Raw genomic sequence first — 27,621 nt, forward strand, 5'->3', positions numbered from 1 at the left:
CTCCATCATCTCCCTCCTCTCTCTTACTTTTTTCCATCCTAGGTTGCAGAGTGATTGTAGATCTGCATTCTCTCTCTAAAACGTCCTTTTCTCATTCTCAGATCTCCCTCACCTATGTTCCTTTCCCTCACTCATGTTGCATTCCCTCCATCATTTCCCTTCTCTTTTTCATCCTAGGTTGCAGAGAGACTGCAAATTTGCATTCTCTTTGTACATCCTCTCTCTAAAACACCATTGGAGCATATTGTCTCCTCATATCCAGTTTTAAGAGAGGCTACATGTAGAACTACAGTCTTTCTTTACAATCTCACTAAAACTTGTTCATTCTCTCTCTTCATCATCATCTTTGCTCATAGGCTTGAAGGTACTACCTCCATATCCAACTATCTTTCAATCTTTGCTCTACTTTCTCTATTCCTTCTTCAATGCTTCTTCAAGATATCACAAACACTCCACGAAAATTTGGCTTGCACGTTGACCTTGATCAGGAATATGCTACATTGCCTAGTGCGAGAGTGACTCAGAATGCACCCTTAGCTTTGCATCAACTTTGAATGAAAGGTCACAAAGCACTTGATTTGTGGAGAGATGGCTCTCCCTATCCAATGGATCCCCTCTTCGGTGCTCCACCTTTGTTTCAGAACATAACAATGCTCCTTTGATTTATTGGCGATGGTTACAATGGCTTTTTTTTTTTTTTTTTTCCGAGAAAAGATCCTTTCATTAGTTATGTAAAAAAAACGCCCGTAGGGCTACACAAGAGATCTCTCCTGCTCCTAACAGAGAGAAGAGCAGTGAATACATCATGGCAGCCCGGGAGACTCTCCCTAGGTGCTGCAAAATACAAGCATCAGTCTAAAGGACTGAGCGGCTAAATCATACAATGGGGGGGGGGAAGAGCCAAACAGGTGGCCTGTAGTGCCAACGGGGGGATCCCGTGTGTAGGGTGTAGAACGGGCCGCAGCGCCAAGTGGTATGAAAGGCCTGGCGCCGTAAAATCGCCTCATCCGAGTCTCCCCGGATGCGGTCGTACTGTCCTCGCAGGGTGTGGATCAACTCCTGCCAAATCCCCCGAACAGTCTCTGCTGGTGGCTCTAATCTCCCCTCAAAGGCCGTGAAGCACCGGGCCCTCCAGGTGAACCAGATGGTGAGGCTGCTGAGGAGCTCCCATCGTAGATCCCTCTCCTGTGTCCAGCTGTCGGACGAGAAATCCGGTGCCGGAACCAGGCGAGACTGGCCCCTAATAAATCTGATGGCCTGACTGCCCTGCTCCATCTCATAGCCCATAGCAGGCCCTGACGAAGTCGACCAAGCAGCGGCACCCCACGTAAACATACCCTCTGGAGAGAGGGGGGCTAGAATACGCAGCATCCGCAGCCAAATCTGCTGTGCCTGAGGGCAGTCCCAAAGGCAATGTCTCTGTGTCTCCATAGGGTGGCCGCATCGGACGCAGGCCGCCGGAAGACCGCTATAAACAAGCCAAGTGCCAACTGCTGAGCCCCTGTGGGCGACCAGCCACTGAAAAGCCGAGATCCTGCGGGCCTGTCGACTAGCCCAGAGTCGAGCCCAGAAATCCTCCAGGAACTCCTGTGATAGTCCCTGCAATCGCCAATGCCCCGCTGCCGCTGGAGAAACCGTCCTCCTCGCCGTCAAAATATGCCGTCCCAGCCGAACAGTATACTGGAAAAATGTGATCTCTGTGGCCTCAAGGGATGCATAAGGATCATGCCACTCGTACTCTCCGGGGTCCCACTGTAGCCGGGCCAAGGGGCGCGCTGCATATGCCCATATACGCCAATCCGGGAGCACATCAGCAGGGTCGGGGTCAATATGCCACTTCCGAGAAGCGGCAGCCACTACCCGAATCCTCTGAAAGGTGCACTCTGCAACCAAAGGCGACTCCACCTCCACTCTCTGGAGTCGGCCCTCATCCTGAATCTCATAATAGAGGCATCTGCCATCCTCTGTGCTAGCTCTGACAGCAATCAGGATCTCCAACTGTGTGAAGGCACCCATCCACCGTGGGGCCACTGGCTCGAGAGGTGTGAACCACTCCTCTGAAAGTGCCTCCTGAATATCATCCCTCATAATCAACCCCCCTCTGAAGTGACTCAGCCTCTCCACCTGGGTCTCCTCTGGTAGACTGCAGAAAGCCTGCCAGTCTCCAAAACTACGAGCTGGGCCTGCCGCTAAAGGTCCCCAGGCTAGACGAGGCCGAGAGCCCAGCATATGACCCTGCTCTGTACGAACCGCTGGGCTCCAGATGAGCGGCTGCCTGGCCCGCTCCTCAACACAAGACGGAGGCCGCTGAGAGAGCCCCGGTCTCAGCAGCTCCCAAGCTCTCAGGATACTCAAAGCAAATCTGTCCTCCCATCCTCTACTGAGGCCTGTCCTCCTCATCTCTATGAATATCCAGCGAATCTCTGGTGCCCAAGTACCCCCTGCAGGAGGCGCCCGGGCCTGCAATCGCTGCAAGAGGAGCTCTTTCCAAGGCTCAGCGCCTGGAAGCAACCCCCGAACAATAAGCTTCCCCAATAAGGCTCTACTCTGATCGACTGGATCTATAATGCCCAAACCGCCCTGAGCCAGCGGAAGTGTAATAACTGCCCATGCAACCTTTGCCCGAGCTGGCTGACCGTCCCGCCCAGACCACAGAAAGTTCCTGATCAGCCTCTGTACCTGGCTGATGCAAGAGCTCGAAAAAATCCAGCAAGACGTAATGTACCACATGGTCGCTAACAGCACCTGATTTGCCACCACCACCCTCCCAGCCAAGGATAGTCGAGCTGTACTCCAATACAATAGCTTCTTCCGAATGCTCAGAAGAAGCGGGGCAATCTGCTGCTCAGGTGACAAATCGAGGCCAATCTGGCATCCCAAATACCGCACTGCTGTGCCGGGAGGAATCCATCTAAAACCGGGGTCCGGACTCCATGCCGGAGTGGGAGCACTACTGATCCAAAAGGCCACTGTCTTGCGCCAATTGATCAATGCTCCCGAAGCTGCACTAAAAACCTGGAGCGACTGCTCTGCCCGAATAAGATTGGCCTCTTGGCCATGCAAAAATAAGCCCGTGTCGTCTGCAAACTCAGCATCAAGCAAATCCTCCCCCCGGACTGGGAGCTGAAGTCCTCTCAAACCAACCTCCTCTGCCGTCAAATACATACTCATAGCCTCCGCAAAGAAGAGAAAAAGGAAAGGGGCGAGAGGACACCCCTGACGGACTGATCTGGTCAGCTCAAAACTCGGCCCCCGACCTCCTGCAATCAGCACCTGGCTGCGAGCTGTGGAATACAAAGCTGCCACCCCTCTGATCCATCCTGGCTCAAAGCCCAGGCGTAGCATAGTGCCCTCTAAGAATCCCCAATCAACTCTGTCGTATGCCTTCTCAAAATCGAGAAGCATCACGACCAAGTCCTCGCCAAGAAACCTAGCTCGGGCCGTCGCCTCCCAGAAAGTAAAGATGTTGTCAAGGATACTGCGCTCCTTGACAAATCCTGTCTGAGTAGCATGAATCAACTCCCCCAGGAAGGGCTGGATCCTCAAACTCAAGGCCTTTGCCAAGACCTTGTATACAGTATTGAGGATCGTAATAGGCCTCCAATGCCGAATGTCATCCGATACTCCCTCCCCCTTGGGGATAAGATAGATCAAGCCCTCTGAAAAGCTCTGCGGCATCACCCCAGTGTCCAAAACATGCTGAAAGCCCCTGCGGAGGCCTGGCCCCAAAAGGTCCCAATAGCGCATAAAAAAGGCCGGCGTCAGTCCGTCCTCCCCTGGGCAACTATGTCGCGGCAGGACCCTCAAGGCCTCGGCAAGCTCAATCTCTGACAGAGGCGCACCTAGAACTGTGCGCATATGGTCTGTGACCCTCCTCTGCACATGGGCCCACACAGTCTGTCTGCATACATCTCGATCCTCAGTGGCTGGCTCCGCTGAAAGCAAGTCACGATAAAAAGCAGTGGCAATGGCTCTGATCTCCCCGAGCTCAGTAGCTATCGATCCATCCGGTCTAGCAAGCTGGCGAACCCCTGCTCGCGCATGACGGGGTCCAGTGATCTCAAAAAACTCCCCAGTCACTCTATCACCAAGCTGCGTCCACTGAGAGGCCTGACGGCGATAGTAAAACTCATGTCTCTGCTCCTCTGCCTCTCTAACCTCCTGGCGTGCCTGGCTCAGCTGGGACGCCACCCACTCACATGCAGGCTGCTGCTCCTGAAGGCGCTGTAGCGAAGCAAGGCTGCGTCTCAGCCGTTGCTCCCGCTCGCGAATCTCTCCCAGTCGTGTCAAAGCTGCAGCGTGTAGAAAAGAGCTAAGATCAATGAGTCCCTGGGCACACTGGCCCGCTGCATCCTGGTCAGAGCACTGACTATCATGCCAGATCCTCTCAATGTCCTCAGCGAGACTGGGGTCTGCAAGTACCCTCTCTGGGATCCTCAACTGCAAGCTGGGCTCCCGTGTCCCCTCCTCCAATATGTCAGTATAACTGGCGCATGATCTGAAAATGAGGTGCCAGCAAGAATGCCGACGGAGCCCCCTCGCTCCCCCAACCAATCGCCCACATAAAAGCGATCAATCCGAGATAGATTAGTCCCTCCCTGCCGGCGATCCGACCGAGAGAAACTAAGACTGTCCTGAGACCGGGAGAAAGCCCCATGCTGCCATGCATCAGTGATCCTCAGTGTCATACAAAACCGGTCCCAAGCTGCAAGCTCCGTGCCGTGCACTGTAACATGACTGCCTCCCACCCTATCTGCCGGGTCCTCAAGCATGTTGAAGTCTCCCCCAACACACCAATGTGCGGCCTCTGGCAATGCATCTGTAACCTGAGTCCAGAACTCTGCTCTGGCACTAGCATGATTGGGCGCATAGATGTTGAGCACACCCAATAGCTCATCATGCATCCTCAGAATGACATACTGTGCTCTACCAGGCACAATGATCCCACGGTCCACAATGGCCTGCCGCCATGCATCTGCAATAACCATGCATACTCCTCCCTGTCCACCCAACGGACCAAACCCTGCAGACCAGAAAGTGTCCCATCTACCAGGCATCACCGAACCATATCTCCGGATCCTGCTCTCACCCAAGTGGTGCTCCTGCATCATCAGAATGTCAATGCTGCCACCAACCAGACATCTCTGTAGCTCCTGCCTCAAGCAGCCTCGATAGCGTATAAAGTGTGCTCCGCCAAGGCCCTGTACATTCCATGAGATGATCCTCATGGATGTCCTACTGAGGTGGATGCTGTCTCAGCCGTACGGCGGGCCTTCGCAAGCGGCTTGGATGGAGAGTAGTCCCCATCCGAGCGGCTGCGAGTCTGCCCACCCGGTGTACTGCAAGAATCCCGGATCAGGCGCCAGTGGCTGTGACCCATGGCGACTGCCTCCTGCTCTGACATAGTAACCTCGTGAATGCTCACATATCCTGGGTCGCGCGCCAAATCTGCAACTATGCGCACGACCAAATGCCGAATCCCGGATGCATCCACACCCCCGGGATCCAAGACAAAATGAGCCAACTCCCAAAGTCGGCCTAGCACATCTGTAACCTCCAAATCGCTCATGTGATGTGAAAACTCAACTGCCTGAGTCTTCAACGTGCTGAGAGCGAGCTCTAGAGTCCACTCCCGGTCACAAGGTCCACATAGAGGGAACGAGAAGGCCACTGCTGAGTCTAGTGCCTCCTCCCCGCGGGCCGGAGGTATCACTACATGCACTCGGATGGGTGCTGGCTCATGGGGGCCCTCTGCTCCAAAAAGCCGTGTGAAGGTATAATCAAACGCCGCCGAGCGCTGTCGAATGCCGAGGCGACTCAGCCGACTACGAATAGATGAAATCCGTGAGGCCCTAATCGGCATAGGTCTCCTCTGTGATGCTCGAGCGAGGTCAGTGCTCAGTGCCCTCCGGACTGCAGGTGAGCGCCAGGGAGCTGCCAGGACCTCCCGGGAAGGCGAGGCGGGCGGAGGGGGAGGAGGGGGAGGCGAGGGAGGAGGAGAGGGAGCCGCTGCCGAGACCGGAGCGGGGGCGGGAGGAGGCGATGGTGGAAGCGAGGCGGTGGGAGGGGATGGGCGTGGGGGAGGTGAAGGAGGGGGAGCTGGCATCTCCTGGTCCTCGGTCGCTGCAGGGGTCTCCTCCTGAAGGGGAGCAAATCTGTTCCTCACGGGAACCCAGTGAGGCTGAGACTGTGGCTGCTGCTGCAGCGGTACCTGGGCGTGCTGCTGTGGCTGTCTCCCTCGACGGCGCCCCTGTCCAGGCTGCCACTCCGAGGTCTCTGTGGCCTGAGCAGGTGTCCCTGAGGCAGCCTGCCGAGCCGAATCTGTGGGCGGGCCATCCGTGGCCTGCTGCTGTGGTGAGGGCCGAGGTCTCCTGCGAGGGCAGGCCTTGGCCAAATGACCGACCTGCCTGCAAATGAAGCACTGGTTCGGGAGCCCCGAGAACTCCACTCTCTGATCTATCCACCCCCCCCCTATCCTAGGTAGCTGAATGACCTTAGGAAGGGAGGAGATGTCAGATACTAACACTCTGACCGAAGGTAGCCCAGCTGCTCTGGCCACCACTGAAGCTGCTGAGGGGCCCGTCTCAAGAACCGAGCCCACCAGGGCTCCGAGCCTGGAGAGGAGCGGAAGATACTCCCGGCGGAGACCAGGGAAACAAACTGTAATATGGAAGAGGCGCTCTCCCTGCTCCGCCGCAGCTGGGTCAAATCCATGCTGCCAAGGCCTGAAGAAAGCCCGAGCACCCCTGATATCCAGAGGACTCATGGCAAGGACCTTGGCAACGCTCTGGGCGGCCTCGAACTCGATCTGATAATGTCCCCGGCCCAAGAGCTGTACATCAAGGATCTTGCCCACATCTGCAAGAAGGCGAGCCTGAAGTAGATCCTTGATCTCCCCTCTGCTGGGGCGAGTGCCGACTATACGGCAGATGGTGGAGTGAGCCTGAAGGCGTTCCACCTCTGCGGTGAGGCTCGCTTCCTCTTCCGGCGAAAGAGAAAGCCTGATGGGGAGGACCTCGGTGGCGGGCGAGGGGGCTGCGGAAGAGTCCCTCTGAGACGAGGCGGGAGGAGTCTCCATCAGAGTCTGAAGCTCAAGCGAAGGCGAGGCGAAAGCGGAAAACCTGCAAGAAGCGGGCTGCACACCAAGAGGCGGAAGGACGGAAGACGAAGAGGGAAAAAAAAACAAAAACCCCCAAGGGGTGAAAAGCAGGGAAGGGGGGGGCGGCGAAAAGAGGAGAGGCCCAGAGGGGGGGGGGGCGGCGACAACGCGAGGAGGAGGGAGGAGGGGCGCTGCTGAATGGAGGCGGCGAGAGCAGGCGAAGAGGCGGGGGGTCGACCAGGCGGCAGCGGGGGATGACAACAGGCGGCAGCGGGGGGGGGATGGCGAACAGGCGGCAACGGGGGGGGACAGGCGGCAGCGGGGGGGTGAGGCGAACAGGCGGCAGCGGGGGGTGGTGGCGAGAAGGCGAAGAGGGGGGCGCAGCGGCGAGGAAGGAGGGGGGGGCGGCGCAGCAGCGAGGAAGGCGAGGGGGGGCGCAGCGGCGAGCAGAGGGAAGCAAGCGGGGGGCGGAAGGAGAACAGGCGCGAGGAGGGGGGGGGAGCGCGGGTGCGCAGAGCAGGGTGAGGCGGGGAGCTTCAGCGATGGTTACAATGGCTTGCTTGGTTACTGCATGCGGTTGCATTCTCTCTTCTCGGACGAGGCCCGAAAAAGGATCCAAGTGGAATCTTCATTTCACCAGCTCCAATGCAAGTACACAGAGGAAGTGAAGAGCCTTAATCAGAAGGTTGTTGACCTAACTGTAAAACGCGGAAGCTTTGGGAGTCTTCTTTCAGCCCTAAACACTCTTGGAAACCATCTGATGCAAAAACGCAGATATAGAGAGAGTAGAGAGAGAGAGGTGTGCTGGAAATTCAGTATATTCTATGGTACAAAAAGGTACCTAAATCTGCAGCCATGGGCTGCCTGACATAAAAAGGTGGTAACTCACCAAAACAGTCCCCTATGGGACCCCTAATGACTCACACCCCTAGAGGGAGTGAATGGCTAACACAATGAGCACTTGGGCCTATTTATAGGTCCCTTGGACACTTGGTAAACTGGCAGACTGTTGGTCGGCTAGTAATAAATGCATAAAATGCCATTTAATACATCCTCCTCCTCCTCCTCATGGCGCTTGCTGCTGCTGCCCTTGTTTTCTGTTTCAGCCGACCACGTCCGCCCCGTGATCAGCCGACAGCCATATGTGCAGCCTGCAGCCGACAGTCATTTGAACTTCAGTTTGTCCTGCTCCACGCTTGTCTCCAGTCTTCACTGCCAAGAGTGCTCTGTGCTCTATCATCCTGGTTCTACTCTTTATCTGGTTGCCTTTTCTGGATCTAGCCCTGAGAATGTCCATGGCATCTATGATGCACATGACATCCCCATCTGCTAAACTTGATGACGGGATTCCAACCTGCTCTTGGATGACTGTCATCATCCCAATCCTGTCCCGAAGTCCCTCTATCATCATCCATCCCTTGCAAACCTTTTTTTCTCTGAAAACCCGGCCTGTTCTCCAAACCACTCTGTCTCAGCCGAAGATCTATGCATCTGGTTTCCCTCTAGTCCACAATCCAGTCCTGCCCTGACTCTGAACACCGTCTTGGTCTTCTTTCCTGGAAAATGAGTCTGGCATTCTCACATCACCCTTGGAGGATCAACCTCCCTTGGGACCGTTACCTGAGAACCTATCTGGCTCACGGAACTGCCATCCCCATCTGGCACTGTGGAACACCACCAACAAACCTCCTGGGAGTTCTTCCCGATCTGTGTTCTTGCCTTGGGCTTCGAATCTGTGTACTTTCCTGTACCTTGGACTTGTACACCATCATCTGGGATTGAATCAGTTTAGCTTTGCTGAGCCTGATGCTCTGATACCAATGTAACACGCGGAAGCTCTGGGAGTCTTCTTTCAGCCCTAAACACTCTTGGAAACCATTTGATGCAAAAACGCAGATATAGAGAGAGAGTAGAGAGAGAGAGAGAGAGGTGCTGGAAATTCAGTATATTCTATGGTACAAAAAGGTACCTAAATCTGCAGCCATGGGCTGCCTTACATAAAAAGGTGGTAACTCACCAAAACAGTCCCCTATGGGACCCCTAATGACTAACACCCCTAGAGGGGGTGAATGGCTAACACAATGAGCACTTGGGCCTATTTATAGGTCCCTTGGACACTTGGTAAATTGGCCGACTGCTGGTCGGCCAGTAATAAATGCATAAAATGCCATTTTTGGCGAGCTTAAGAATTTGGTTTGTCCTCGAAGAATGATGGAGACATGCGATGCAGTAGGCGTGAGCAGATAAGGGTATGAAGCAATTTACAATTTGATTACCTTGGCCCATAGGGCCAAAGGACTTCTTCGGCCATTGCTCCCAACCCCTTACAATGTTGCAATGGCAAAGGAATGTGGAAACTCTAATGTTGCAAGCATGTTAGGGGGCTTCAAGTGTGTCCAAGAAACTTTGCCACTCTCGAAGACAGAGAGCTTTCAATAGAACGACTTCAACAATGCTTATGTTGATGTTGAGATGCTCCAAAGGGCAATGATCATGTATTATGGACTAACACATGAGGAATGTGACGGTTAAGTTATTTTTGTTCTGAAGCTACACGAATGCCAAATAGTGAAGGGTCATTGACTTGAACGAGTGAGCCTAACCCTCATGAACAGAGCTCTACAAGGTGAAGATATGGAGGAACATCAAGTTCCCAATGATCCATATTGAAGATGAGGAATCAACTTCGAGAGTTCAAACAAGAAGGAAGAAGAAGCTAGCACAAGAGTATGTGTTCAAACTGAGAAGAACATTTGGTGGCTAGTAGCATTTGAGCTCCCACATGAGACACATGACACACTCACATGGTATTTTCATCAAACGAGCATTCCAAACATAATCTCCCAGCAAACCGAAGGGTGAAAGCTGCATGTACAAGGTGTTGCAAGCTTTGATGTTGAATGGCACATGGCAGGTGACTTGAAGACATTGAAATGCATTAGGGTGCAAACTAGGTGCAAACACCATGTACCCTTGTATTTATTGTTGCCACACCAAAGTGGACTCAAGTACTAAACTGAAGGGGTCTCAAAAGGCAAGCAGTGGAAATGGCAAGGGTGGCAAGGGTACAGTTGTTAAGGGTGGTACCAAGGATAATGCCAAGTCACAGGGTACAAAACTAGAGGGCACTAAAATTAGTGCAACAAACAAGAGCTCTATGCAGTGGTTTCAAGGCATTATGAGTTGTGATAGGACTACACCACCTAATCATGACCAGTGGGACAAGGATTGGAAACCGGTCTTAAATATTCCTTTGAGCCGTGTCCATGTTTGATCATTGCATGCAAGACTTAGAATCCTTGATAAGCTATTGAAGTTGCATGTGAATTACGCTTGGAATATGGAGCCTGCAGAAAGACATGAAGAATGTGTATGGGCTTTGGAAGCGATTCTATCAGGTGTGGGATTGCATGGTGGAATAGTGACCCTTACAAAGGACACAGAAACCTTGGGTTCAACACAAGATAATCCCAGCAAAATCTGCATGGGTGGAGCCAAGGCAAGGCATCTCCTATCCAACCATTCAGAATCGAAAAGCCACACTGAGTTTGGAATTTGGAAGAAAATTTGTGATGTAACCACGTACAAAGGGAATGATGTAGCACTTGGCTTGAAACGTGCGCGTGTTTGGGAATCATTAGACAACATGGTAAAATTATTGGAGAAGCCTAAGCTCAACAACGATGAAATGGATGTTTTGAAAGAAGAAATCAAGAAATTCACTGAGCGCATGGTTGAGGCATGGGGAGAAATTCACATCACACATTACATGGTAATCTCTATTTCTGGCTCTTCTTTATGGTTGTCACTAATTCAAGGTCTCCGGGTCTCATTTGATTCTTTACAGCATATATTGTATGCGCAAGCACCCTATTTTTTGGACAAGTATGGCTCCTTGGCTCTTTGGAGCACCCAAGGCATGGAACAATCCCATTATTATTAGGCCAAGGCTGTTTATTTCAAGAACACACGCCATGGTGGTGGATCCACAAAAAGCAATGCCTTGCACGAAATGTTCAATTGGTTTTACAGGAGCTTGGGCGACAGGGGCAACCAAAAGTCATGCGGCAATATTTGTCTACAACGACGCAAAATAGTGAAGACAGTGAATGCGTCGCGTACCCAAGCTTACCACAATTCACGCGCAAGGGAAGGGTTATAGCATTGGGTGGCCACGCGGCGTCGATGTGGCTCAAGATGGCTCTTTGAATGGTACTAGTCATTAATTTAAAATTTATAAGCTTTTTTAAAGTTTTTTTTAGAAGTTCTTTTAAAAATACACTTATAAGTCCTATATAAGCTCAACCTCACTTTAAAAGTTCATTTTATAATCTTATGCTTTGCGAGAGAGCTCACCCTATGGCTTTGCATGGCACAAACTAAACAGACCGCTCGCAAGACTCCCAAGGAGGGCGACACTATCCAACCACTCACTGCGGTATGTCGTCGCTGTGGCGCAATCATTTTCTCGTGCTCGTTCTCTTGCTCGTTCTCGTACGCGACAAGCTCCAACAATGGACCAAGATCAACAAGGGGGAGCAATGGCGGAACAAGGGGAGAATCAAGTGAGGCAAAGTGGGGGGGGGGTGCAACAAGGAGCGATGTGGGCCAACAAGCCAGAGGGGATCAACACGGAGCGGCGGGGGATCAGCAAGGAGCGGCGAAGGGGCAACAAGACGGGGGGGATCAACAGGGAGCGGTGGGGGATCAGCAGGGAGCGGCTGGTGGCCAACAAGGCCGGGGGGTTCAACAAGAAGACGGGGGGGATCAGTAGGCAGCAGCGGGGTGACAACAAGGCGGGGGGGATCAACAAGGAGCACAAGGGGCGGGGCTCAGTGAAGTTGGGTCGAATATTGTGGACAGGGCCTTCTACGACCCAAGCATTTTCAGAGATCTCGGCAATATACTCAATGAGGGCATGCATGGGCATGCCACACCTTTGATGGCACAGCGCACCCCCCTCCCTGACACATACCTTGCGAAAAATGTCTCAAAGGAGGAGAAACGACGATGGGTGTTGGAGGAGCAGGCAAGGCTTCTCGCACTTGAGGAGGAACGTGCACGACAAGAACGTGCTATGGAGGAAGGGTGAAGGGTGGAAGCGGAGAGGAAGACCCAAGAGGAAACGGGAGAGCGGCAGCGGATTGCGGAGGAGGAGAACCGCAAGGTTGCAGAAGACCTTCAAAGGCAGCTGGAGCAAAGAACGCCCATCAAGCAGCGCCAGAAGGAATGTGCCAGGAAGACAACAAGAAAGAGGAAGCCCACGCACTTACCGCTTGCTCAAGGGAGGCCTCAAGCACAACAAGGGGGTACGCAGCAAAGGCAAGAGGCTACGCAGCAAAGACGCGAGGAAGAGGATGTGTAGCAAAGGGAAGAAAAAAGTCAAAAGTTCAAGAATGATGCACCAGCTTGGGAGCGTAGACCACAACCACCACCACCACCACCCCCTAAAATCAAGAAGTACAAGTTTAGGCCCGGCACAGTCGCTTTACGAGAAATCCGGCAATATCAGAAAAGCACTGAGCTCCTCATCCGCAAAGCCCCATTCTCTTGTCTTGTCAGAGAAGTAATGCCAGAACATAGTGATAGGGTGGAGCACGTACAAAGTGCTGCACTCGAGGCATTGCAGGAGGTTGCGGAAGAAGTTATAGTTTCGCTCTTCGAAGACTCCGTGCTTTGCCATGTCGGATATGGGACTTGCTATGCGGCTTCGAATGGATGACTGTATCAAGAGGGGAGGACATAACACTTAGAGCCCCACTCATTTTGCTCTTTTTTGTATCCCTATGTACCCTGCTCTATTGTGATGTAATCAAGCTTTATAATAGAATTTCAATGTTTTGGTCTCTCACCCTTTCATCTTTTTTTCAAGTGCACACACATTTTGTACGCTAAGCGTAATCACGTTTCAAGTGAAAAAATTGAAGTTTGGGACGGCATAATTAAGGCCAACCGGGCCCATTACAAAGCCAACTGGGCCCATTATCACCATCGAATCGCTTTTGGGTGCACCGTTGGAAAAAATTGAAGCAAAAAAGGGGGTGTGCGCTACGGCGCAAAAATGAGCAGTCCACCCCGGCCCATTATCACTATCGAATCGCTTTTCGGTGCACCGTTGGCAAAAATTGAAGCAAAAAAGGGGGTGTGCGCTACGGCGCAAAAATGAGCAGTACGCATTTTTCGTTATCTTAAGGGTACCCTGGATCTTGGTTTGTTCTATCCCAGGGGGGGCAGCTTGCAGCTTTATGCATACAGTGATTCAGATTGGGCTGGTGATTATGATACCAGACAATCCACCAATGGGAATTGTTTTTTTCTTGGCAGTTCATGCATATCTTGGTTGAGTAAAAAGCAACCCACTGTTGCTACATCTACTTGTGAGGCTGAGTACAGGGCAGTCTTTACAGCTATAGTAGATTGTGTATGGTTGAGGAGACTATTGGCTGATCTTCGTGAGTGTCAGCAGACACCCACCACCATTCTCACTGATAGCCAGAGTGCTATGGCCGTGGCACGAAATCCAGTATTTCATGCACGTACCAAGCACATAGAGATTCATTATTACTATGTCAGAGAGAGGCTACATGCAGGGGAGATCAGTTTATCTTATTGCCCTACACAGGAGAATGTTGCAGATCTTTTCACAAAGGCTTTACCTCGAGAAAAGTTTGAAGCTTTCCGCAAAGCTTTGGGCTTACTCTCATACAGAGAGTGATCTGCTACCTTGTACATGTTCACACTTCCACTACAGGGGGGATTTGTAGGCATATGCTCACTTATGGTAGTGCTATGTGTGAACAGGGCTTAACCAAGGGCACTTTTTCCCATGTGGTTTTTCCCCTTGGACATCAAGTGTGAAAGGACACTCTAACATATAATATTTTGTACTTTTATATTATATGGATGTGGCACACATGCAAGGGTTGACTTGCATTTTGTGGATACCACACTTTTGGCTCTCTCTCTCTCTCCCTCATTTCTGTGTGTGAGCTTCTCTACCCTGCACCTAACCCTAATGTGCAGGCTTGTGTGTGTGAGTGTGTGAGTCCAACACCCAACACAATCCGCAATACATGTGCAATCATTGTCTGAACACCTAAAATGCGCTGTTGCTCTACAACAACTAGTGTTTGGACAAAATCAATTTCAAATTGGAACTTCCTAGAAGTGCTTGAAAATACCTTGTAGTGGCCGAACAAAGGCTGAAATGCGCTCGAAACGCAAATCTAGCTGCAAATTTTTTTAGTATAAAGTACTAAGCACCATACATGCATCCACGTTTGCGAAGATAGCTCCTCAATCGGAGATATGTAGCTCCCAGAGCTACCCAGGGGGGGGGGAGGGGTGTCGTACAAAAACAAGAAGGGAAAGAGATGATGATGCTCTTACCCGTGTACCATTTCCTTTGCCTTCGTAGCCTCCTTTGCTTTGTTACTCAGCTCCTTGGCCTAAACCAAGCTCTGATACCATGAAAAGATCGGGGGAGGAGAGAGCGCTTGAGCTCGTGTAAGCGTGCACACACTCTCACAGCAATGGATACCACACACACAAAGATGGAAGGCTGAAATCTTCTTCCCTTGTTGCTGTCAAAAGAGGTCTACAAATGATAAGTGAAAACCAACATAAGTACTAGAGTACTATGTACAAGTGGTCCATAATGTGAACATGCTAAGTAGGTGAGTTGGCAAGATAAGTATGCAATGACTCGGTTGGACTAGGTAGGTGTAGTCCAGCGTTAGAATCACTAGCGAAGATCCGTCGTGTCAGCTATCAAACACGCCAGTGGTGTAAACATGGAATGGTCACCCAGGCGCATCATGAGTGTTAACTCGTGTTGAGCTTGATATCTCAACAATTCTTGGCAAGAATGCCCCAAAAAATAACATCGATGTAGTCCACAAGAACAGTTGCATAGGCCGTTAAGCCCATGACTCTCAAAACTACAAGGTTGGAGTCTTTAGTTTTGTTTTAAAAGATCAATGCTCCAATTTTTAGAGGCATATTTGGGATTGATTTGATTTTAATTGCTGAGTTTTTCAAAAAGCCCCAAATTTAAAGGTGTTTGTGACTTCAATTTGATGTTAATGGTTCAATTTTGTAGAAAACCCCAAAGAACACGGATGCATGCACCTTTAATTAGCCGATTTTCACCAAAAAAATCAATAAAATTTCAAATTTTGTTGAATGCAGATATTTTTTCACCTTACATTTGAAAAGCCCTAATTTGTTAAAATTTTTTTGATACTAAATTTGAGTTGATGCTGTTGATATGTTGGTTCTGAGCATGAGTAACCACTGGCAAAGGCTTTTGATCAGCCTTAGGATTAAGGCTTAAAAATTCCTTGTCAATGTGAAGGGAGCAGCTCGTCAATGTGAAGGGAGCAGCTCGTCGATAGAAGCGGTGTGCAATTGCAGTATGTAGCAACAGGTGACGTGTGTAGCAACAACTTGCACATCAGGCAAAGTTACTGGAGTCAATGTGTAACAACAACTCGCAAGGCAAAGGTAGTGCAATTGATGTGCAACAATGATCTACCTTGAGCACATGGAATGAGAGATTGCACTCAATAATGGTGCGTGCAATCTCTATATCCGCTAACCGTTGCTGTTCTCAGAGATGTGATAGAGAAGAAGAGACAATCCCGGTGGCTTGGGCTAGAGGCTTGCTTCATGGGAGGCTCAAGCCTTTGTCTCTTTGAGGAGGCGGAGGCGGCGGGGGAGGATGTATCACAAGGTGGAGAAATGACCTCATCATCCGTCCTTGAGCTTCTACCACTATCACGGTGAGCACCCAATCCACCCTTGATCTTGTTGAAGATCTCATCGGATATAGAAAGGGGGACTTCCTTGCATGGCGCAACTTGCCCCCCCACCTTCTCGAGATGTTGGAGAAGCCTAGTAACTCCACTTGTGTATTGTTTGCCACAATACTTACAAGTCCACTCACCTGTATGACTTGGACTTTCCATCGGCTTTCTCTACATGGATAGCATGCACATTGAAGGCTTCATTCTTCTCCCTCGTCATTGTAATAGAGAGACAAGGAGAGCTTAGAAGTTAGAAGAGATGGATAGGCTTGAGAGAGAGAGAGAGAGAGAGAGAGAGAGAGAGAGAGAGAGAGGCTTGAGAAAATGAGAGAGTGAGAGGCTCGAGTCCTTGAGGCTTGTCTCTTGAGAGAGAGAGAGGCTTGAGAGATAGGGGAGAGAGTGGCTTCCTCAACTGATGTGATGAAGTGCGGATCTGTCCAATGGCACTATGAATGCCATGTGAGAGATGGGTGTCCATGTATGTAGACCGTGTCACAAAGCCATCTAGGGAGAGATGTAGAAAATGGTCCCGATAGTGGGCCATCTTCGTGCCTAGTGGTAGGGGGGCTGGACCATGTCCTTTTTGCATCTAGCATCACGATGTCCATCCTGATCACCCTATTCTGCTCAGAGCGACTAAGGTCCAAGAAGAGGCAGTCCAGGCTGTAATCAAATGGAGGGAGTGCATCAATCGTCATGCCATGTAATTTCAGCCAGGTACACATCTGGGTGTACCAACATTGTGTATCGCCGTCTGTTGCTAACTGCCTGGAAGAGAGAAGTGCTAGGTGTGGGTATCTCTGTCTGGGGCTTGATAGTTGAGACTTGAGCAATGAGAGCCTTGAGGGAAGCTTGGGGGGTGGGCATTTTATAAGTATGGGCCATGGCCCATGGCCCATGGCATAGGCAAGTGCCAAGTGCCAAGTGCCAAAGACTTGGCCCAACACATGTCACAGGCAAACAAAACGGTCATAAAACGGCGCAGAAAACGGTCATAAACGGGCAGCTCAAACGGGCATTATCGTATCGTACGAACTTGTTCGTACCGGTACGAGAAACAACTATGACACCCACTATTGGGCATTTGATGATGTTAGTGTAACATGCATGTTACTAAAAGGTGAATTTGGGCATGCTCCTAGATTCATCTAGGTATATAAGTGAATTGGTTATGAGGGAAAGCTATGGGTGCTGATGTGTGGAGTTTGTCGGCTAGCTAGGTAGTAAAGTCATCCATGGGACCATGTGGATCTAGGTCAAAGAGGCTATGGTAGAGGTGATCGGTATAGACAGGTGAGGTTTCTTTGGTGTAGTGGTACTTCAGGTAGCAGGGATAGGGTATAGTGGATGGCTGAGTGGTGTATCTGCAGGCGATAGATTCAGAGCTGTCGCTTCAAGCTGTTGTTAGTTGAACCACTGCCACCGGCTCATAGCTTGTTGCCGCCACCTTTTGCCCACACAGTGCTGCTTGTTCCCGCTTCAGAGCTGCCACCACCCTTTCTCGCCACCATTTTGGGCGGCGCTACTAGACAGCACACCACTGCCGCCTAGCTCCTCGGCGGTGGCACTAGTGTAGAGTTCTCCGCCACCACCCAGTTGCTTGGCTTCTTAGCTGGTGCTCAGCTCCCGTCTGCCCAGTTACTCAGCTCAGAGATCGCCACTTTGCCTGTTTGTCCAGTGCTAAGCGCTGCTCGTCGGTGTTTCTCCTTTGCCTAGTCTTCCACAACACATCAGTGGCTTAGCCCTTGTCACTATCCTTTGGAGAGTCTTCTTAGCAAGGCACAACCAATTCAACATCTTACCAAGAAGAGGTAAACAGATTTGGGCTTTTTTGCATATATCAAATTTAAGCAAAATCAAAGTCTTCTGTGCATCAATTTAGGGATTCATGTTCATAAGGAGAAGATTTGTGAAGTGGGAGCATCCCAGGCATTCTAGCACTTAACGCAATCTTGGTGCTGTAAAGCACACATCCCAGTGCTAGTAAAGCACACACTCCAGAGCAATTAGGTGCTCTATTTTTGGAGCAGTAAAGCTCATTTAAGTGCATGTCTAGACCTTGGTGCATTTCGGTTGCGACATCCTAAATCCAATATATTCCTAGTGCAGTTGGCACATTCCCGGTTTATCTTACATGGCCAATATCATAACACAAGTATGCTTTCCACGACTCATTTGTGTAACCTCCTTAATTCCCTTTTTAATCCTTTGTTAATGTGTTGATTATCTTGCTAATCAACATTAGTTTCTCTCTCCCATCAGTTGTGCACCTTGTCCTCTCTGTCAATTGGGACCAAGAAAAACTATCACACTTAGGTGGCAATACTTTACGACGAGCAAGATCTCAGGAGAGCACACTCACGCTGCTGCAGCCATGTGGTCACGGAGATCTGTGATTGTGGTGAGAAACCTCCACCGTTTCACCTTCATTCATCTTCTCTTGTTGATTTTTGAGATTTTGACATTTGCCTATGTTTGGCCAAGATGTACCTTTTTGTACTATAGAATATATTGAATACTCGACTATCTCTCTCTCTATCTTGTGTATGTGTTTTGCATCAAGCATGTTCCAGGATGGTGTTTAGCTTAGGGCTGAAAGAAGACTCCGAGAGCTTCCGCATGTGACATTGGTATCAGAGCATTAGGCTTAGCAAGGCTAAACGTTGATTCAGTCCTAGATGAAGGTGCACAGTCCAAGGAAAGGAACGCAAGACATGGAAGAAGTTCCTCGGAGGTTGGTTGGTGGTGTTCCACAAGACCCAAGGTGAATGGCAGTTCTGTGAGTCGGGTGCCACTTGGGGCACACTAGGAAAGGCTTTCAGGCAACGGTTCCAAGGGAGGATGATCCTTCAAGGGGTTGAGTGATAGTGCCAGACTAAATACTCAGGAATAGAAGGCCAGAGAAAGTGTTCAGGGACAGGGCATTATGGGATAGCGAATAGGATGGAACAGATGCATAGATCTTCATCGGAGTCGAGGTGGATTTGTAGACCGGGCCAGGTTTTCAGTGAAAAGGTTGCCAGGAAGGGAAGGATGAATGACAGATTTGGGAATGAATCCAAGAATGGACAATGGGATGATGACAATCATCCAAGAATAAAATTTGGAATCTTGTCAGCAAGTTTAGTAGAGCGGGATGTCAGGTGCAAGACATGTGCTGGCTTATCCCAGGGCTAATCCTTGAAGGGGCAACAGATAAAGAACCAAATTAGAACCTGTTAAGGACCAGATTTTGGAGCGTGTTACTGGTTTGGGGCAGGAAGACTTTTATGGAGGACACAGGAGGCTGTCGGCCAGCTTACGAAAGCATACTCTCTGTCGACTGCAGAATTTAATGGTTTTTTTGTCCTGGACTGTTGTCGGCCAGTCCATAAAGGGGTTTTCAGCCCTATAAAAGGGCACATTTGCTCAAGGCTTAGATCATTCAGTTCTCTAGGAGCCGAGTCAAGGATTTAGACTTAGATTAGGTGTTTTACCACTTGTTGATGGCAGCCTATGGCTGGCCAAGATGTACCCTTTTGTACTATAGAATATACTGAATACTCAGCTATCTTTCTCTCTTCTCTCTATCTTCTGTATGCGTTTTGCATCAAGCATGTTCCAGGATGGTGCTTAGGGCTGAAAGAAGACTCCCATAGCTTTTGCATGTGACATCTCTAAACCATATGGCCTCCTAGGTCACCTTCCCATGTGAATATGAGGATGGTGGGGGCTGCTCAACCATGGCTACTCTACATAATGGGGGATGTACAAGCATGAGCCAGCCGGTGCCTAGACAATACAATATGAGGGTGGAGCATTGATATCCAACATAGGAAACGTCCCACCTGCACAAAGGTTGGACAATGCATGGGAGATTATTGCTGGCATTGCAGCCTGACACATTTTGAAGGCCAAATGCATGCCACGGAGGGTACATTGGTGTATGATACACAAAGCATTTGTAGGGTTTGTAGTGATATCATCCGCACCCTCATGGCCACTTAGGCAAGAATCCAAGGATCTTTGAGGGCTGCGGGAGAGAAATCGTGGCCAGTTTATGAGAGTGGGATCATGGCATCTTTTTCATTGCCTCCTGTCGGGCGATGATGATAAAGCAATGTGGTGTAGAGTCCGGCAGCAGCAGCAGCAGCAGCAGAAGATGGTACCGGATATGGTCAAGAAGTGGTACACCGTGGTGAATGATGAGGCTACCCTATATATATGATGAGGGACTGCTGGTCAGCCAGCAGCAAAGACACAAAAATACTAAATGAAACCAATAAATGTCCAGAAAATTCCCTTTTAGGGCTGGACAAAAAGCAGTTCACACACCCCCCCCCTCCCGCACCTCTACCCACCCACCCCACATTTGTGTCATTCTTCATCACCCCCTCCCCCACCAGGGGGCGAGAGTAGCCCTGGTCCTCCCCAGAGTGGGCGAGTCACAGGACTTTGGTGGATAGCACCCACCGGTTTCTCTCAACTCTTAAGCAACCTTCAAATCACAAATGCTACTGGCTAGGCTTGATTGAAACAAGGATCCAGCTCGAAGCCTTTGAGACAGGTGCATGAGGTCCATCTTTTCCTTTTCTTTCACCTAAGCTTCGCATCTCAGAAGCCGGTCTTCACATACCAGACACATTTGGTGGTGCACATCCATGCTCACCTAGAGGCCTCGGACGTACTGTCATTACTCCCCATCCAAACCTGTCCCCAAATCCTCGTGTGCTGAGGAGAGGCCTTCTAGGTCTGCAGCCTCTTTCCCTGGCCACATGCCCATAGTCTCTTGAAACGTTTGTGGTCTGGATGACACCTACAGTTTGTAGGCGCAAGATGATTGGTCAAGAACTTCAACGTGCCCTAGAGGGGAATCTCCATGTGCTTATGGTACAAGAGCACTATTTGATAGCAGGCAAGACCATGTGCTGCAAGAAGCTTCTCTCAGGATGCAGCCACATGTTTTGGCCTCCGGTGGTTGGACCCTTGGACAACCAGGGTGGAGTGTGCATCTCCATTAACCGCCAACTTCTCTCGGGACACAGCCACATGTTTTGGTCTCCCGTGGTTGGACCCCATTAGAAGCCAACTTCTTTTCCAGGTGACCAACTTAGGCACCATTGTCCCAGGCGAAGCCCCGTATGTAATACTCTCCATTGGGGAGGACCATGTTGGCCTCCTCAGTATTTACGCCCTTAATGGAACAAGAGACCACACAGATTTTCGGATTCAAGGGTGTCAAGGTCTGCCCCCTGCAAACTTTTGGTGGATGGGGGGTGACTCTAACATGTAGAGTCTCGAGAGGTGGCAACACAGACTCCATACTGACAAGAGCTGAGTGTGTTGCATGGGAAGAGCTGCTCTTTGCTATTGGAGACCAGGACGCCTGGCACTTGCTGGAGTTTAATCGCTCTCTGCATAGCTTACATTTCTCCAAATCGAATTGCCATGTTCAGAATTCAAATCTGGCCCACTTTGATTGTTTCTATTCGGATGAGTGGGCTTGTGACAAGGGCAGCACAATGGCTTTCCAAGCCGGCACTACCTTTTTGGATACTGCCCCAATTTTGTGATCTAGAGCAAGCCTTGGCACGGTAGCCCCACCTTTGTGGATCATGCCCCAATTTTGCTCCATATTTGTGGTTGAAAGTGGCAGGCTTACAAGCAGATGGCCAAGATTCTAGACTCCCTTATTAAAGACGTCGAGGTGTACACTCATATCAAGGAGAGACCTGGGAGATTTTCTCCTTCCGCCCTAGAATAGCCGCTTTACCACTAGATGGTGCGCTCATAAAGATCATCTAATCTGGGATCGGTTGGAGACTTCTATTAAGTATGAAAAAGTATCCACCTGATACCACGTCAAGTGAGGTAGGGCTCCCGTTGTCTCAGGAAAGGTGCTAAGATGAGGGAAGAACAGGGATTTTTCTCCATTGGATCCGAGGATTGCCGCTAGGAGGGAAGGGGCGAGGGTGGGTCTTCAAGGGGGCACAGGGAGAGGCTATCAGGATCAACTGCTGGTGTCTGGCCCACAGTATACTCTGTCATCTTCAAGGGAATATCCTTCGGTAAATGCTTGTAACGGTTTGCTGTGGGAATCGTTACCTCGGGCTCTATCCCCTTGGGGACGTGAGGCCCATCACCTCGTTTACGGAGAGGGGCTTGGGGAAGGCTGCAGATGGCGAGGTGATTGTTGCTGGGCGCTGTGGGTTGTCAAGGCTCTAGGGCGAAGAAATAGTGCCGGGAGAGCCCTGAGAACTTGATCCTCTGCAAGAAGTAGGTGCCATCCAGGTGGCCGTTTGGCGACAGACGAAATAGTGCTGGGAGAGCTCTGAGAACTTGACCCTCTGCAAAAAGTAGGTGCCATCCAATTGGACATGTCCTGATAGAGTTTAATGCGGCCACTCTTGGGGGAAGACCTTGTCATTGAGTCATGCTGTAGTACAAGGCTCCCTTGTGTACTTCGCCAAGTGTGTGCACTGCTTCTGTTTTGGACTTGGACCTATTGGCGGGTATGACTGGCTTCCTGGTTACAGGTTGCTTTCTCGGTCTTTTCCCAAGGAGTATTTGGCTCTTCTCCTGGCAATTGGTTGCTCTTTAGGCCATGTTCTTGAGTTCCCATTGAACAATGGCCACCACCATCGTGAGGGTAGCCTCCCTTGACACCTAGTGATTCGTCATTTTCTCTCCGGAAAACCTCCCTTGATGCCTAGCGATTCCTCATTACCAAGAATTGACATCCACAGGATGTCCTTGCTCACCGACTAGGCGGCTTGCAGGAGGTCTCAGATTTGTCCTTGGATGGGGCTGCTACCACTGTACTTACAAACCAAGGTTTTGGTTCCAACTGAAGCCATAGAGGAGGCGAGGAGCTAAAGGTCTGCATCAGAAAGTTGATTAGCTGAGGGTGGGCCCGGACTGGATGCCATGGAGTCCACCGAAACGGAAGAGCCAAAAGCTGCCAATTGTCAATAAGAGCACAAGAAGCAACGGAAAAGATGGACGAGAGGGACCTGAAAATAGGGGAAAGCAACGGGGGAACAGGGCAGAAAGAAGGGCTCAATGGCTAGGGACAGGGGCAGCACAATGACCGATTGGGGGGAGGGGGGGGGGTGTGCTTGTTGCAAAACAGAAGGGACTAACGAAAATCGGGGGGGGGGGGGGGGGGGGGGTGTGCACAAAGGAGGGCTAGCGGGCATAACAGAGCTGGGGAGGGGGTTGCGAACAGCAGTGCAGGAGGGGGGGGATGGGGGCAGGGTGGGGTGGGGTGGGATACAGGGGAAGTGTGAGACCCAAGGAAGGGTGGAAGGCAGAAAGGCAAGGGGGCTGACCTACAGCAGGGAAAGCGCACAGGGGTGGGGAGCTGTGTCGAGACCACCAGGAGCTTCAGCTTAAGCAAGTAAAGAGGCCAAGATGGCTTGATGCCTGTGGCACGGAAAGGCAGAAGCAGATAATTGCCAGTGTGCTCTCTACATTGTGGCCATAGTGCTTGAGTGGGTGGTGCCAGACTTTTGGATCCTTCAGATGCTGCCATGGCATGCAACAGTAGCTCAGTAATAAACTTTGACTAGCCCACATGCAAATGCCTATGCTGCTATGTTAAGGCCTGCTTTTCAGTGTGCTGTGTTTCAATTGTAGGGCATGGGCTTGGTCGACACTTTTTGGCATATCCACACATCCTACCCATTCCCGTGCTGGATCATCCCTTGCAGCTTAGTAACCAATTTTTAAATTAGAGCCACATTTGATAATTTGGTGGCACAATTTGTCCAGCACAGAAACCTCTTTATGAAATTTCCATGATTAATTAGGTCTTACAGTTGCCAAGCAAGCTAAGCCACATCAATGGAACAATATCATTGTAGACATAAAGGAGTTGTGACAGATGATGCACTTGTTATTTTCAAACCAAATGCCTCTTCTGCTGCTAATTGTACTGCTGTTTTCATGCTTTTTTGCCATTGGAACAGATGCCAATGCCTCTGAATGGAACCTTGCATGGAGATGAAGAACCATCAAGACAAGGAGTGAAGTGTGTTGTGGATCCAGAGGATGGCAAGAACAGAGAAACTTCTGGAGATGAAGTAATGTATATGGATGGAGAATGCAGTGTTTCTGGCAAACTTTTAGATGTCCCAGTAGGAGGATTTCAGTTTGTTTGATGCTTTGCTTGTACTGTATCTAGGAGAAAGCAATGATCCAAAAGGATCTAGACTGGTCCTGTGAAGAGGAAGATGATGATGATGAGGATGTGACAGGAGATGAAAGCTCTGATGTTTCAGAAGACTTGGGATGCAAGAGAAAGAGGCCAGTAAATCCCCCACTGGAGGGCAAAAAGGCTGCTGCTGGCCACAAAGCAATCAATGATAAGACAGCCCAACTGAAGGTTTTTATTTTCGCTTCCTACATTTACTGTAAAGTTCTTTGTCAGGTGGGTGTTTCGAGCTTACCTGGTCCTGTTGCTTTGACTTGCTTTTCATGAATTTACAGAAAGCTCGAAGTGAAAGGCCTGTCTCAAAAGCAAGGGCTTTGTTGTCTGCAAAAAAGTGGTCCTGTCCTGAACCAGTTGGAGTGAAACCAGTAATACATGTGAAACCTGCAGACGCCGAAGAAAATGTTCCAACAAGTTATACATCCACCACCACAAACAAGGCTCCAAAAAATCATGTAAGTCATTCTTTTAGTCTGCGAGAGTGAGGGTAAAAAGGAGAAAGCAGATCACCACTGTACACCTTGTTGCACCGTAGCCCTTCTGCACTTAATTTCATGGTAGTGGCAGTCAGCAAGCCCACATTGATCTCATGTAATGATGCATGAGATACTGCCGTTTCTGATGCACACGTGCACACATGCATGCATGGGCGCATGTGTAATAGAAGATTACACGTAGGGGAATAGATTGGGGTTACATGTAACTTTTGTTTCCCCTTGATAACCACAAGTGTTCTAAATTGTAGGTGATGTACACCTTCATTACAGTGCTGACCAGATTATGTGATGGTTGGTTCCCATTGATGTGCAGGCTTGTAACTCCAAAGAACTCCAGGAAACCGGAAAGAGTGGAGGCTTTGCAAAAAACTGTCAAAGTAGGTACTCCCTTGAGGCAAGCAAAAAAAAGGAGCCAGAGAAATATTTGTCATTTCTACTGGTTATTACTATAATTTTGTGTCAGTACTACCTGTCATTACTCTAAATACTTGTCATTACCACTTCACACATAGCGTGTTTGTCCTTTTTGAAGCTGCCCTTGTTATAGAACCTCAGAGGCAAAAGAAGGCAGCACTATTTGACAAGGCATCACTCTTTGACAATGCTTCTTGTGAGTCTTCAGGTAAAACTGGAAACAGTATCTATATTATTTTTTTGGAACCTGTCAAAATGGCATTATGACAGGTCTTGTGGGTTTGACAAGTCAGGTATGTTGGGTTTTCAAGCTCAATCACCCACATTATTACATCGCCGGGTCATAGGTTTGTCAAGGCGCTTCAGGCCACCTTCACTACATCCATATCTGTCAAAAATGGAAGGCTAAGGGGTGGTGGTTTTTCTGTAACATGCCATTGTAAACTATCCATTCAATTTGTGCATGATAGTGGACCATGAAGTTGTGCTGCAAGCTACAAGTGATTGGTGTGCCCTTTTAGTAACATATTTTGAAGATGTAGTTATCTAGGTACCAAAGCCTGAAGTCAAATTAAAGTTATTCTTGGAAACCCCCTTGGGATTTGGAAGAGGCCTGAGGATGAGAGGAGTTAGTATGTGAATGCAGAGCTTCTTCTTTATCATATTTAGTTTGGTTTGATGCACACTAGTGAATGGATGAGTGTCCTTTTTGGAAAGGTGTTTATTTTGTTTTGCCCTCTTGGATTCTACTGATGTCTTTCTTCTTAGTTGAGCAAATCCAAGAACCAAAAGAATAATCCATGTCAAATCTTAGCTTGCAATTCCAAATTCTCTTTTCTTGTGTTTGTCTCTCTTTATGTATGCATAGGGATTGTAAGCTTCTTCTTTTTATGCAATAATGTCTAGAATGCATTTTCCAGTGAGAGAATGTGTGTTTAATAATAATAAATTTAAAAGCTTGAGAAAAATAAAATTTGAAATATTTGGCTAAATTGGTATGTTTACAAGGTTAATTGGGGTTTTCTCATTTGCATATGTATACTTTCTTTGTACATTAGGGTTAGAAAGAGAAAAATGATATTAGAGAATATTGTGAAACAAATTATTTGGAGATAATTAAGTAAATAAAAATAATTTTGACTAACTTTAAAAAAACATGTGGTTAGATGTAATAGCCTTAGTCTTGGTAAATTGTAAATGGGAAAGTCCACATTTAGTAGACTAAGGTTGAATGGGTAAGCCTAAAACTTTAGGTTTAAGTATAAGTTTGATTTTTGAAGTTAAAAAATTTGAATTAAATAAAGGAATAAGCTTGGTAAAAAAGTAATAAAAAACTTGTCGTGCTAACAAGAGAGTTAAGTTGATGCAAGGGTTAGATGTATGTGGAGTGGTTGAATGTATAAAAATGAGAGGAGTGAAGACTAAGGGTGAGTTGCATAGATTTTGGTGGACTACATGTATGAGTCATGTGGGAGTGCATTATTAGTTCTTAGTCATCATTTTTATGTATAAAAAGGTTTCTTTTCTCATTGCAAATATATTATTTTTTTGGAATCTTGATTGGAAATAAATTTTGTACATAATTTGGTACTTAAACTAGGTACTTCAAATCACCTCAAAGTCTGTGCGTGGAGTTTGTGGTTGCATATTGGAGGCTCAATAACATCTTGCAAATAAGCATTCTTATCAATCCCAAGCTAGATTTACAAGGTACATCATGTACAATTAGTCAATTTATGTATTTTTCTTGTTAATTTTTATATATGAATGGTTTTAATCTTCTTTTCTATCAGGTCAATTATTTGAATAAATTATTCTCTATGAAATTAAGGCGTTGCATCCAAGACTCATCTTAGTTTTTTTTGATAATAACGCTTGTAGAGCTCAATTATATCACTTAGATCTTTTTTTTCAAAGGATAAATCAATCTTGATAAATTTTAGAGTATCTTGTTTATTTTTTTGGGATTAAATCTCTTCACAAGACTTCAAACACAGAGATTCCAATGGTCATTTGACTAAGATTGTAATCTCTTAAGGAAATCTTGGTATGATCTTAAGAATTAGAAAGGAACATCTTGAGAAGACCTCACCAAGATATATATGTCGTTGGAGGGATTCGGCTTACTCACAGTATCGAACTGGAGAGCCATGATGCCTTGTCAAGCTTATGATGGTTTACATTGCTTTTTGGACACTGTATTTATGTGATATATATGTATTGTTTGTTTGTGGAGCTCTGTGAAGGTACCACATAGGTTCATGGATTTTTTTGTGTGGATGTCATCTATGGTCATCTAAGAACTTGATCTCTCTCGATTGAACGTGGGTGGACTCTTGGTGTGATAAGAAGGAAGTTGCTCTAGATTGATTGTAGGCAAGAGTGACTATGTATGCATGCCAGGATTAGACATACGTGGTCCTTGATGCCAAGCATTGGGGTGTGTACGTGCTTTTGGGACTAGTAAAGGCTAGGTGAAGCTGCATAGTGAGATTTCATGGTTTTTGTGGATGTGGGACATTTATGGACTCCTCCATGCTGAGATTGTGCTCGGCAGTACGTGATGCCTTGTTGAGGATCATAGTTGTGGTGCAATGAGATGTGTTGATGATG

At 48.7% G+C, this 27,621-nt stretch overlaps 1 protein-coding gene and 1 pseudogene across 1 annotated transcript in view; both read left to right on the plus strand.

Annotated features, from left to right (window-relative positions):
* LOC147635498 (uncharacterized) overlaps positions 1-25,701 on the plus strand; it is a 42,209-nt gene extending 16,508 nt beyond the window's left edge. The window contains exons 4-9 of the mRNA XM_086802198.1: positions 23,856-23,969; positions 24,071-24,271; positions 24,376-24,552; positions 24,908-24,971; positions 25,127-25,216; positions 25,302-25,701. Of these exons, the coding sequence (XP_086658324.1) occupies positions 23,856-23,969; positions 24,071-24,271; positions 24,376-24,552; positions 24,908-24,971; positions 25,127-25,216; positions 25,302-25,417 (762 nt within the window). The 3' untranslated portion in view covers positions 25,418-25,701. The remainder of the gene's footprint in view (positions 1-23,855; positions 23,970-24,070; positions 24,272-24,375; positions 24,553-24,907; positions 24,972-25,126; positions 25,217-25,301) is intronic.
* On the plus strand, positions 7,671-11,196 carry LOC147635499 (uncharacterized; annotated as a pseudogene).
* Positions 25,702-27,621: the final 1,920 nt, after the last annotated feature.

Source organism: Cibotium barometz, chromosome 9 (assembly GCF_041138505.1).
Source record: "Cibotium barometz isolate CiBa-2024 chromosome 9, ASM4113850v1, whole genome shotgun sequence".
Taxonomy (NCBI): Eukaryota; Viridiplantae; Streptophyta; class Polypodiopsida; order Cyatheales; family Cibotiaceae; genus Cibotium; species Cibotium barometz.